The following is a 13,271-nucleotide window of genomic DNA, read 5'->3' as shown; positions in this document are numbered from 1 at the left end:
GGAGAACAAGGACTGGGATTAAAGTGTCTGCAACCTCATGACTGAATAACGTGCTGGGTCGGTGCCAGGATGAGTCCTGGTCCTGACTAAACATGGAACCATGGCAGTGACATACATGGAAATCAGTCTTAGACAATTTGAGTATACTTCACAACTGGGAAATTTCAAAATTAAGATTGTAGTTTTAGTATTTACATAGCACTTTGGACAATTGTTGTTGGCTGTTTCTGTGCTATAACTTGGTTTAGATCATTTGCTATTTACACTTTTCTTGTGAGCAATGCATTTCATTTCAGAGACTCTGACAAAACTGCATCCAGAACTACAGGTCTCCCCATTCTCCTAGTACTGAGTCAGGTTTAAACAGAAGAAAACCTTGACATCAAAACTAGATTGATCATCTTATTCCTTTACTCAAATCTCCCCTTGCTGCCCCAGGGTAGAAGTTAAAGTCTCTAAATGGTAACCAGGCTCCACACGTTCTTCTCTCAACCCATGTGAACCCCATTATTTTTTATTGCAAAAGTTGTCACACATAAAGAAGAGTTAGAGAAATGGTACAATGAACATCCATATGTCTACCACCTTGATTTAACCATGCAAAACGGACCTTCTAACGGGGTGGGAGAGATGGAGTCCTGGGAGGGTTGGGAGTGGAAGGAGAGAGGACCCATTGGGTTAGGCTGTTAGAGATAGAACGTAGGGTGGGTGAGACTGTCTACTGAGCCAAGGTCCTTTCAGAGGGAGTGGCAGTGGGCATGGAGGAGGGGAAGGGGAGAACGAGGCCACACTGGCAGCGGTCAGAGCTCATTCCCAGAGCAGCAGTCAACTGGAGCTCTAGCCACCCAAGTCTTCTCCCTCGCTCAGAGCCACACTCAAGTACACTCAATAATAGCTAGTTGTTATTGAAACCATCTCTCCTAGGAAACCCTCCAGAGACGCAGATTACAGAACACCCTTCAGTGGTCTGTGTCAGTGTTTACAACTGTCAAGTGTTTCTCCCTGAGGACTAAACATAAGCTCTCACTGTGTTCTTTTAGTTCATTTCCTCCCGTTCTTTTCTCAGGAGAAACAGAGTAGCCTGGGCAATCTCTCCTATGTATTGATGTCAGTAAATTTCAAGCAAAAGTTTTCTGTCATTTTTATCTATTTTTAAAAAATCACAATTATTTTCTTTTTCAGCAGTCTCACTAGTGCTTCTGAACCTTTACCACACTCCATGGATAGAGGCAGGGGTTGCAATGGAAAATACACAGAGAAATTAAGCCCTAGTTCTCTTATCGAGTGATACAAAGCTAGTAACTAACATTGTTGAGGTGACTGTGAGCACTCAGCAAGGTAATGTACATTAGTGCTCTGCACATAGTAAATGCTTCAGTCCCCCACCCCTTGTGTTGTTCTAGTCAGGACTAATTACCTAAGCTGATATTTTATGTTTTATTTATTCCTGATTTCTTCTAGTTGTTATTGAAACCATTGCCTAAATATGTATATATGTATCTAAACGGGATTAGATATTTTGTGCTAGAATGTCTTGACAGCCTAGCTCCTTGGAGTAGGTGATTTACTCTGCTGCTTGGCCCTGATTGTGATATTGGGAGATGGAATCGTGCACACATGTTGGTTCTTGAGCACACTATGCTCATAGCACTACATAGGTGAGCGTTCTTCAACCTTGGCATTTGACATTTGAGGCCAAGTAATTCTTGATTGTAAGACACTGTTGTGTGTGCTGTGAAATGTTTAGTAGTATTCCTGGTTTCTACCACCTAGATGCAGTAGCACTCTCCCTTCAGTGTGACACTAAAGCATGTCTCCTGGCGATCATTCTTAGCGGTTTATCACAGAAACAAATACCACATGTTCTCATTCATAAGTGGGACCTAGACATTAATCACAGTAGCACAAGGGAGAGATCGCCAGTCATGGGACACTGCCAGGGGAGGAAGGGGGAGCACATAACAACACAAAGGGTACCTGGTCCTAAACCAGGGGAAGTGAGGACCAGCTAGAGGCCCAAACTTCACCTGCACATACATTGCTTATATACTCAATTCTGACTTGTACCCCACATCTCTATAATAGAATAAAGTAAAAAAAAATCTGCTGGGAGGCAAAATTGCCCTGGTTTATCATTGCTGAATATCACTGATACAGTTGTACCTTGAAGAGAACAAAATTACTGCTGTACCACCTGAGGTTGTCATCTGTTAATCTATGATCTCCAATTACTCTCTATTCCTGAACATTCTGACCCTACTGAGAAAAAAAATGGAATATGACCAAGTTAGGGTAGAATCCTGGCTACCTCTCCTTAGTGAAAAACCATGTATAAAAACAGTATCAGAAGAGCAAGGAGAAACTATGTTTGTAATTCATGCAAGCTTGATGTCATCATAGGACCATTCTTTTTTACTGGATATCCAGCCATGATTTTATACTTCCTCATGCCTTGACTGTCCCTCTCTTCCATGCCTGTGATAAGAATTCTCTGAAAAAACCCTTTCTGACTACAAAGTGTCTGGGCTTGAAGCCAGACTACTGAGGTTCAAATCCCAGTTCTATTGCCTTCCATCTTTGTGATTTTGATTCTGTGTCTCAGTTGCTTTATCTAGTAAATGGAGATGATGCTATGACTTACCTCATAGGACTATTGCAAGAATTAAAAGAAGGAGCACATGTAAAACAATTAAACTCTGTCTGGTACATAATAAGCACTCAACAAAGTTTGGATACTATTACAGGCAGTAGTAGTAGCTTCTATAATTCAGAGTCTCATCTCCTTCAGAAAGCCTACCTGACTTTTTTTTTTTTGAGTCAGAGTCTCACTCTGTCACCCAGGTTGGAGTACAGTGGCACGCTCATGGCTCGAGCCACCGCACCTGGCCCTACCTGATTTCTTAATCCCACTTTGATCTCTTATTTATTTGAAATCATGAAAGATCTTATAATCTTATACATCAGAGCTTATTCACATCATCTTTTATTGGCATCTGAATAAAATTTCCCAATAACATAAGATGTATTGGTTCTGCAGACGCCGCCATCTTGAGCCTTTTCCCATCAGCCATGGTCAACCCCACCGTGTTCTTTGACATCACCGGCAACTGCGAGCCCTTGGGCCGCGTCTCCTTTGAGCTGTTTGCAGACAAAGTTCCAAAGACAGCAGAAAACTTTCGTGTTCTGAGCACTGGAGAGAAAGGATTCGGTTATAAGGGTTCCTGCTTTCACAGAATTATTCCAGGGTTTATATGCCAGGTTGATGATTTTCCACGCCATAATGGCACTGGCGGCAAGTCCATCTATGGGGAGAAATTTGATGATGAGAACTTCATCTTGAAGCATACAGGTCCCAACATCTTGTCCATGGCAAATGCTGAACCCAACACAAACAGTTCCCAGTTTTTCATCTGCACTACTAAGACTGAATGGTTGGATGGCAAGCATGTGGTTTTTGGTAAGGTGAAAGAGGGCATGAATGTTGTGCAAGCCATGGAGGGCTTTGGGTCCAAGAATAGCAACAACAGCAAGAAGATCACCATTGCTGACTGTGGACAACTCTAATAAATTTGACTTGTTTTATCTTAAACTACCAGATCATTCCTTCTGTAGCTCAGGAGAGCACCCCCTCCATCCCATTTGCTCGCAGTATCCCTATAATCTTTGTGCTCTCACTACAATTCTTTAGGTTCCATATTTTCCTTATTCCCTTCCACGTCTAGTTGGATTGCAGAGGAATAAAAATTAAATAACAACAACAACAACAAAAAAGATGTATTAGCCAGAAATTACATGTTCCGTATGATCTGCATTCTCTCATCCACTTCATATATTGGGCAAGTAGTTGTTAATACCACTTGGGGAGTTTATACCCCTGGAAAAAAATGGGTAGTGGTTTGGGGAACTATTTCACCTCTCTTATCAAAACTTTATTCTCTTGTTTACACGTATTTGATTATATCGTATATAGTCAGTGGGTAGAGACATCAGCATGATGTTGATACTAACATGAACACTCCCCTCAGACTAAGGTCCAATTCATAAAGATGATCTTACAAATTCTTTCTTCTGTGTCTGAAGCTCTCAAGAACCTAAATAACATGGCTAGAATAAAGTCTCTACAGACAATGTCCCCCCCAAATAATTCCTTCTACAGTGGGTGGACATCTACCACTCTCCATTATGAACCAGATATAAATCTTTATTAGTCTAAGTCAATTATCCTAGTCCCCTGCGAAAGCTTTCCTTGATTTAAAAAAATGCATCAAGTAGAGAAAAATTCATGGGAAGAAACTGTGAACTCTTTTTGTTTTCTTTTTTAGAGACAGGGACTTATTCTGCTGCCCAGGCTGAAGTGCAGTGGTGTGATCATAGCTCACTGCAGGCTTGACCTCCCGAGCTGAAGTAGTCCTCCAACCTCAGCCTCAGTCTCCTGAGTAGTTGAAACTACAGGCATGAGCCACCACAGCTGATTAATTATTATTATTATTTTGTTGAGACAGGGTCTCACTATTTTGCCCAGGATGGTCTTGAACTCCTGACCTCAAGTGATCCTCCTACTTTGTCTTCCCAAAGTGCTGGGATTACAGGTATGAGTCACCATGCCCAGCCTGTTCCCCTTTCTCTATGTTGTCATTTCTAGATGTGATGTCTGAAACGCATGCATCATCTTGTGACCAGGGAGGAGGTTTCACAGAGCAGAAATCTACATGCTGAGGGTGGCATAGTGGAAAGATGGAAGAAAACTGAGACTTTGATGCCATTAAGTCACTAAATTAACTAACTCTCTGTTTAGTCTACCATGGTCTTTTATTATGTAAGTAATAGGGTTTCCTCATCCCAAAATTCCATGTCTTGGAACAACAGTCACTTATTTAGCTCATGATTCTATAGGATGAGAATTTTGCCTGTACTAGGACGGCCTCAGTTTTGTTGTCTCACCTCTGCTCCAGTGGTCTCTCACACTTCAGCAGTTTAAGCCCAGGCTTCTTTACTTTGTTTACTTGGTGGCAAGATAGGAAAGAGAGAGAGAGAGAGAGAGAGAGAGAGAGAGAATGAGACCGTGCATGAACTTATTTTTGTAGACAGTAGGATTTATTTTAATTTTTCAATCTGAAAAAATTACACACACACACATACACAGTGTCAATATTTTTAGAGCACTTACATTAGGAAACATTGCATGACAAAAACAATTGCATTAGCAGTTATACAAATGTCATGATTTTACATTTCAATGCACAAGAAAAAATAGCCATCTTCCCAGCATTCAGCGTCCTCCAAACTGTGGTCTGTTTCTCCATATGCTTTTAGAGACCTCAGCTTTTTTCTTTTAACTTTATTTTATCATAAGGATGTGGGGTACAAGTCAGGATTAGGGACATGAGTGTTTTACAAGCAGGTGAAGTTTGGACCTTCATCTGGAGCTCACTTCACCTGGTTTAGGATCTGGTACCTTTAGTGAGGTTACGTGCCCCCCAACCTCCCAACAGTGTCCTGCTACTGGCAATCTCTTTCTTCCAGTATTGTGATAAATGTTCAAGACCTGCTTATAAGTGAGAACATGTGACACTCAGTTCTTTGTTTCCGTGATAGATCACTGAGTATGATGGACTCTAAATCCATCCAAGTTGCTGCGAAGTCCATGATTTTGTCCTTCTTTATGGTTGTGTAATACTCTGTTGTGTATATGCACACATTTTCTTTATTCAGTCCACTTTCACTGGGCAGCATGGTTGGTTCCATGTTTTTGCTATTGTGAACAATGTTGCAATAAACACTCATGTGCAGATATCTTTTTCATAGAGTGATTTGAGTTCCTCTGGGTATATTCCAAGGAGGGGAATTGCTGGACAGAGACCTCAGCTTTTAAAATCCTCCAGTAGCTCTAGTAAAAGTTGTATTCTTCCCAAATCCAAACTTTTAAAAGAAATTATTTATTTATTTATTATAGAGTTGTGGGGTATAAGTGAGGATTAACTACATAAGCAGGTTGCATGCAGGTGAAGTTTGGACTCCTAGGTGGTCCTCATTCCCCCAAATAATGATAAATTTGCCATTTTAAAATAGCCAAGAATTTATTAATGAATATGTGAAGGTTATCCACCAAAAGACATGTAAAAATTGCATGAAAGTAAAAATAAAGTTGTTATAAAGCAGCCTTGTTTATACAGTAGCTCAGAACCAAACAAACATAAAAGTATCATTCAAGTTTTAAAGTAATTATTTGTATTTAAAAATTACAGTTTTTTGACAAATCTAATGAAAATAAAATGATTTGGTAAAAGTTTCAAAGTCTTCCACATTCAAGCTCTGTGTCACTGCACATGTGTGCACTCCAGCTGTGGCAGGCAGCAATGATGACAGAAGACACTGTGATCTGAGCATGAATATACTCACCTTATGTCCCATCCCCTGTGCCATAATAGTGAATTCTCCGAAATGAAAAATAATACAAATTTCAGGACACAGTACACTTTAGTGATATACAGCATTTAAAAATCCTTCAGACAAAGTTTTGGTTTTGTTTTTTTGTTTTGTTTTTTTGTGAGTCGAAATCTCACTCTGTCTTCCAGGCTGGAGTGCAGTGGCACGCTCACAGCCACCGCAGCCTCGACCTGCTGGGCTCAGGCAATCCTTCCGCCTCAGCCTTCCAAGTAGCTGGAACCACAGGTACGTGCCACCATGCCCAGCAACTTTTTTTTATTTATTGTAGAGACGAGGTCTCGCCAAGTTGCCCAGGCTGGTCTCGAACCGCTGGGCTCAGGCAATCCTTTTGCCTCCACCTCCCAAAGTGCTGGAATTACAGGCGTGAACCACTGCACCTGGCAAAGGTCTTCATCTTAATGCAATATGCAGTATCTTAATGCAAGCCTGAATCTTCAAGCACGTAAGATCTTTCTTTTTAAAGCTTAATTTCAACATCACTGGTTAGGGCCAATAACTGGCAATCTGTGGATTTTATTTTTGATCAATAATAATTTTTTATCACAATAAACCTCGAAAGAAATTCTTAACCATTCACAGTCAGTGTTCTTGAGGCAAGATGTGACCCAGGAGCTTTGTTCAAGTTCTCCTACAAGGGCATCTACATTCATGGCTGTCATTCTGTTTCTGTCTCCTGTTGTTTGGCACCTGCTGGTGTTTGTCTTAGGGCTTGCAGAATGTCTGACAGGGAAATAATACCCATAATACTATCTACTTCATTCTTTCCAGCTTACTGAACTTCACAACACCTTCAAAATACTGTGATTGATGCCGAAGGGCCTGGATCACTGTGATATCTAGGCAATTGTATGTTTTCTCAGCAACAAAATTAATTACAACACATTTGAAATAAATATCTACAAATTTTTCTGATTCATCCATAGTAGGCAAAGCTCATATTCATCTTTCCACAAATATGTTTAAGGCTTTAATGATAGGAGCATCTGGATGCATAAAGGCAATGCTGTGGTATGGTTCATCCAGATTCTGCTTCATAAAGGCAGGCTTTGGTGTATCAGAGATAAAAAGCTGGAAGAACTTGAAGATTCTTTTGTGAGTGAGTATATAAAGTGCATTCCCACTGACAGGGCCAATAACTGGCAATCTGTGGATTTTATTTTTGATCAACAAGCATACAGCATCAAAGAGGCTTGCATCTGGAGATATAGATATAGTCACTATAATGTTTCTGGTAAACAAAGTTCCATGTTTCAGTCTTATGTTCCTCTAACTCATAAATCTGTACCATAGGTGATTTATAGTATCTGTGGTATATTTGTGAAATCTGTAATTGTTAGCATTCCTATAAAATTTTGATTTTTACTATCCCACAATGGCGCTGCTCAGATATTGTTGGCGACAAAGGCAAAGACGGCCCTTTCCACTTGTAATGTAACATCAAAGACAACAAGCTTTGAACTGGTTGTAACGGTGTCATAACACTTGTGTGACCTCATGAATTGCATGCAAATGCCACTTTCTGAGTCTTTTATTTCTTCCTTGAACTCCAATTTTTCCTGCACGTTGGCTTCTGTGGGTCTCGGGGCCACTACCGGCACTGTCTTTCCCCACACACCCACGGCTGGCACACTGCATGAACTTCTTAATACCTAGATATGGGACTAACACATGATCACTTTTGCCACATTCTATTGGCCAAAGGAGATTCAAGAAGACAGAAAATAACAATTGTGCACATTTGTGGTAAGTTTGAGATGCATGGTACAGTGTGGGATGTGCACAAGGGAAGATCCAGGAGGCCTATCACGGCAGCAAGTCCTGCAGTAGTTTGCCATAACAAGAAGTGTCTGGACGCCGATGGTAACCACTTTGAGCACCTCTTGTAAATGCAGAAGTCAAATGTGACTTGTATTCATCTTTTGTTATTGGTGTATATTGAGCATTACAATTTTAATGCAGTGTTTTTCTTAAAATGTGTGTACTTTTTGGCATCATTGTAGTCTTGCAATCTACTATAAATAGTTGATAGCAAATATTTACAAAGCCTGCTCCCTATTTAGTTGAGTATCATGGTAAATACATGGGCTAAACTCTGGGCCCCTCCACTTGTTCATTGGGTTTGGGCTCTTTAGTTAGCCTCTTTAAGTCTTTATTTATTCTTCTATGAAAGGAAAATTATAATAATTTTTTATTCATGGGGTGACTATGAAGATTCAAGAAGATAATGTTTGCGAAGTGCTTTGCACAGTATTTGGCATAAAAACATTAGCCATTATTTGTAACTTATAAAGACAAGCCAGAACTTTCTAGTTAATTAATGCCTTTGACTAGAATTCTCTCCCTCCCTCCCTCCTTTCTTCCCTGACTCCCTCCCTCCCTCTCCATCTCTCCTTCTTCTTTGTTAAGCAAAAGCTATGTAATTTCTTATCCACTCTACTACTCCTAACCCTCCGCCCCCTATCTCATTACTATTTTCATTGGCAGCTTGTCCAAGATTCTCTACTTGTCAGAGGTCTGGGACCCCAGTGGCACTCTCCAGGGTGCTTGATTGTCGGTGGTTAATGATCTCAGATGGGTGTCTTGGGGCCTGACTTAATGTCTTACCTTGTCCTGGGCTTTGTTACCTCTGGTTTTTTATTACTAGCAGTTTTCTCCTTAGAACAGTGGCGGAGCTGAAATATCAATTGAGCAATAGATGGAGAGTTTTGTCCTCCTCCATTGTTTCTCCAATTTTCCAAGCATAAATTCAGACTACTAAAAGTGTCTCCAGAGTGATCCATGCTCTCTAACATCATGAATCTTCCAGAAATGTCTTATGAAAGTGTTGAAGGTATCCCTGAGTTTCAGGCTTATATTGAATTTGTATGGAACTTAGACCTGAGGATATCTTGGACAAATGAATTCAGATAAGATTCTGAATGAGCTCCCAAAGATGATCAAGCTACTCAGTGAGCTGTAACTTATTCCTGCTCCCCACCCAATTTTAGGGAGATTTCAGTGTTGATCTAGGAGAGATCTAGGAGAGAAATGATGTTGAGATATTAGGAACAACTGATATCCAAAAATAACATCTTGTAGCATGATGACATTATCCAAATTCCAAGTCATCTGATTTCTTTCTGGATGGAATTTCAATTAATATTATTAAGATCTGTCACATTCTGACTGTCCTCCCCAAAAGATGCAGTGCTGCCATGGAATTTACATTGTGTAATGTCCAAGCATTGAATATGTTTTTCAACCAAAGAAGCTTCCTGATGAGATTGAAGACAGGCTGGCAAGTCTTAAGAAGGTCTTTGGTGGCAAAGAAAGAAGCAGTAATATAGCTCTTGCCCAACTTAGCTACTAGTTTTTAATATATTCATTGTGACATTATGCCTCTGGCATCATAAAAATCCAAGAGTTTTGATTTAAAATGTGATAGACTTTGAGGCCTTTGAAAAGTTCCTACAATTTCAAGTGCATGTATTTATATGGGCATGAGACTGAAGCCTTTACCCTTCAACTTTTGACTTCGAGATCGATTCTCCCTGAAGCTCAGGTATTGGGTACGTGAAAATTTACAAAATGATTTATCCATTCTTTACCTCTGTCATTTTTGGAAATGAGGTGGCTCTATGACCTCTCATATTTTCCCTCATGTCTCCCATTTGATTAAGTTCTGGGGAGAGAGAGAACAAAGGAGTTCTGCAATCAAATAAACCTTAGCATCCTTGGGCAGGGTACCAGTCATACAGGATAATCTAGAAGGAAACTTCAAAGCCCCAATTAAACTTCCTTCTCTGATACTATAGATCGGACCAGCAAACTTCTCTCTGAACCTCACTCTGTTTTTTCTAGCTTTCCAGAGATCTGATGTCACCAAGGAAATAGTCCCCAGTTTTGATGCTTACAATCTTTCCTGCACCACTGGTGCTAATACATTCTTGTCTTTCTTTTTCTTTCTTTCTTTCTTTCTTTCTTTCTTTCTTTCTTTCTTTCTTTCTTTCTTTCTTTCTTTCTTTCTTTTTCTTTCTTTCTTTCTTCCTTTCTTCCTTTTTCTTTCTTTCCTTCCTTCCTCCCTCCCTCCCTCCCTTCTTTCTTTCTTTCTTTTTTTTTTTTTTGAGTTGGAGTCTCACTCTGTCGCCCAGACTGGAGTGCAGTGGCCGCTCCCGGCCACCGCAGCCTCAACCTGCTGGGCTCCGGTGATCCTTCTGCCTCAACCTTCCGAGTAGCCAGAATTACAGGCATGCTCTACCACGCCTGGCTGATTTTTTGATTTATTGTAGAGATGAGATCTCGCTGCCCAGGCGGGTCTCGAACCCGTGGGCTCAGGCAATCCACTCACCTCAGCCTCCCAAAGGCGCGGGATTACAGGCTGAGCCACCGAGCCCGTCCCTCTTTCTTTCTTTCTTTCTTTCTTTCTTTCTTTCTTTCTTTCTTTCTTTTTCTTTTTCTTTTTCTTTCTTTCTTTCTTTTTTTGAGTTGGAGTCTCACTCTTTTGCCCAGGCTGGAACGCAGTGGCACGCTCACAGCCACCACAGCCTCGACCCGCTGGGCTCAGGCAATCCTTCTGCCTTAGCCTTCCAAGTAGCTGGATTCACAGGTGTGCACCACCACGCCACGCTAATTTTTCTTATTTATTGCAGAGACGAAGTCTCACCATGTTGCCCAGACCAGTCTCGAACCCGTGAACTCAGGCAATTCTCTCACTTTGGCCTCTCAAAGTACTGGGATTACAGGCATGAGCCACCATGCCTGGCTAATACATTCTTATTTGGGACATTGTATGTTGAAGAGGAGCACACATGGAAAGAGAATTCTATACATTGTTGAGTCATTATCATATGCTCTGCAATGCTATACTGTCATCACAGTAATTATTTTTTTCTTTCTTAAAACTTTAGGAATATTATTTTTGTGATATACTCAACTATGACACAGTCAAGTATCTTGACTTTATTTCTGAGTTCTCATCATATTAATCATATGTTCTGCTTTGAATTGGCCACCTGGCCATCAGTTAAGAATCAAATATTTTACATATAAATCTGAGGTAACATCATTATTCCATAGGACATGGAAATGGGGCCTCAAAGGATCGGCATAGGTAACATATGCCAGAGAATCCACAAGTTCTTGTGATTCATAGAGTCACCTTATTTCTCTATAACTGATGTTTGCTAATTTATTCTGAAATAAGCACACCCATTCCAGTATGAGACTTTTTGTTAACAGGTGTGGCACCTCTGAGAACTCCAAGTCATAATTACCTCATCCAACTGCAAAGACATAGAGAATGCTATAATGGACATTGGAGACTCAGAAGGAGGAGGTCGGGAAGGGGTGGATGAAAAATCACCTATCAGGTATAATGTGCACAGATGGGGGTGGTGAGTATACTTATTTGCCACTATACAATGCATCCATGTTACCAAAAACCATTGCCAACCCTTAAAGTTATTGGAATACAAAAATTTATTCCAATTAAAAAAATTATCTTATCCTAATTCTCCTGATACTTTGTCACTATGGGAGCAAATGCAACCAACACATCTGCCAAAGCAGCTTTTCAGTTTTAACAGTATTCTGGCTTCCTTGGTTGTGTCTGTGGTTACTTGGCTATCCCATATCTCATCTTTGCTGAAGTTAATGGTTGGTTATGAGGACCACATTGAAGAAGTAGCAGCTCCTCAAGAAACGGCATGGACTATTGATGGTATTCAACATCCAAATTGCGGAATACATTTTTGCTAGAATTGTCAGCCCTGTGTTTTGCTGAGCAGTTTAAAGAGTGTGTATATCTCCTGACTCTTGATCTAGAATACTTATTTTTATAGACTATTTTATATTTGTATTCTGGAATACTGTTATTAATATTTATGCAACATTCCATTTTGACATCCTGATCAGTACAATCCCCTCCATCTTGCCATCTAGGGATTCTGATAAACACAACTATGGGAAATGAATGATTGCTTATGGCCGCAGATGAGACAGCACTGGGTAGGAGTGAAGAATCAGTGTGCTATTCAAATAAAAAGATAAATAAATATATTGATAATACATTTTTTATAAAATGAAAATTATTAATGAAATAAGCTAAAGGGATTTCCATTTCTTTTACCTCATTTCTTGACACCCAGTTTCACAGTCATGAATGAGCTCTGGAATCATGGTAGCTGTAACATAAAGATGGTTCGTCTTATATAAAACCAGAGTGCACTCGCTTCTCTTATTGTCTAAAATGTTGGTTGTAGGCTGAGGTATCTGACTCAGGGGAAAGGACGGATCAATGTTTAACACTTGCTTTTGCTACTTAGTAATTGCTAGCATGATCTTGTAAGAAGCAAGTTGATCTTCCCTGAAGCCCAGATATTAGGCACCTGAAAATTTACAAAGTGATTTACCCGCTCCTTACCCCTGGAATTTTTGGAAATGAGAAGGTTTTGTGACCTTTGTCTTTTTATTTATAAAATGGTGGTAACAATATCCTTACAGGGTCACTTTGTGTATTCAGTGACTTAACACATGTAAGACATTTAGCCCAATGCCTGACTTCTAGTATCATGCTATTTTTCTCTTTCTTTCATAGTCTACATCTAGTTCACTAGCAAATCTTGTTAGCTTTACTTTCAAACTGTATCCAATGTCTAACCATGTTTCACCAACTCTACTGCCACCAAACCACCATCATATCTCACCCGGATTATTGCCATCGCCTCCCCATTGGTCTCTCTGTTTGTAGTCTTGCCCCATATATAGTCTATTCTCCATACAGCAGCCAGAGTGATTCTTTTTTTTTTTTTTTGAGTTGGAGTCTCACTCTGTCACCCAGACTGGAG

The 13,271-nt window shown here is 40.2% G+C and overlaps 1 protein-coding gene and 1 pseudogene across 1 annotated transcript; one reads left to right on the top strand and one right to left on the bottom strand.

Moving 5' to 3' along the window:
- Window positions 1–3,069: 3,069 nt before the first annotated feature.
- LOC103267013 (peptidyl-prolyl cis-trans isomerase A-like) lies at window positions 3,070–3,641 on the top strand. The gene has a single exon (XM_008064620.2). It carries the CDS (start codon window positions 3,070–3,072, stop codon window positions 3,562–3,564), a length of 495 nt encoding a protein of 164 aa, XP_008062811.1. The 3' UTR covers window positions 3,565–3,641.
- Window positions 3,642–7,043: 3,402 nt separating this feature from the next.
- LOC103267012 lies at window positions 7,044–8,027 on the bottom strand (annotated as a pseudogene).
- Between the last annotated feature and the right edge of the window lie 5,244 nt (window positions 8,028–13,271).

Source organism: Carlito syrichta, unplaced genomic scaffold, assembly GCF_000164805.1.
Source record: "Carlito syrichta isolate Samal-C Ts95f unplaced genomic scaffold, Tarsius_syrichta-2.0.1 Scaffold307764, whole genome shotgun sequence".
Taxonomy (NCBI): Eukaryota; Metazoa; Chordata; class Mammalia; order Primates; family Tarsiidae; genus Carlito; species Carlito syrichta.
The sequence above is the reverse complement of the archived record's forward strand: the minus strand, read 5'-3'. Positions and strand labels throughout refer to the sequence as shown.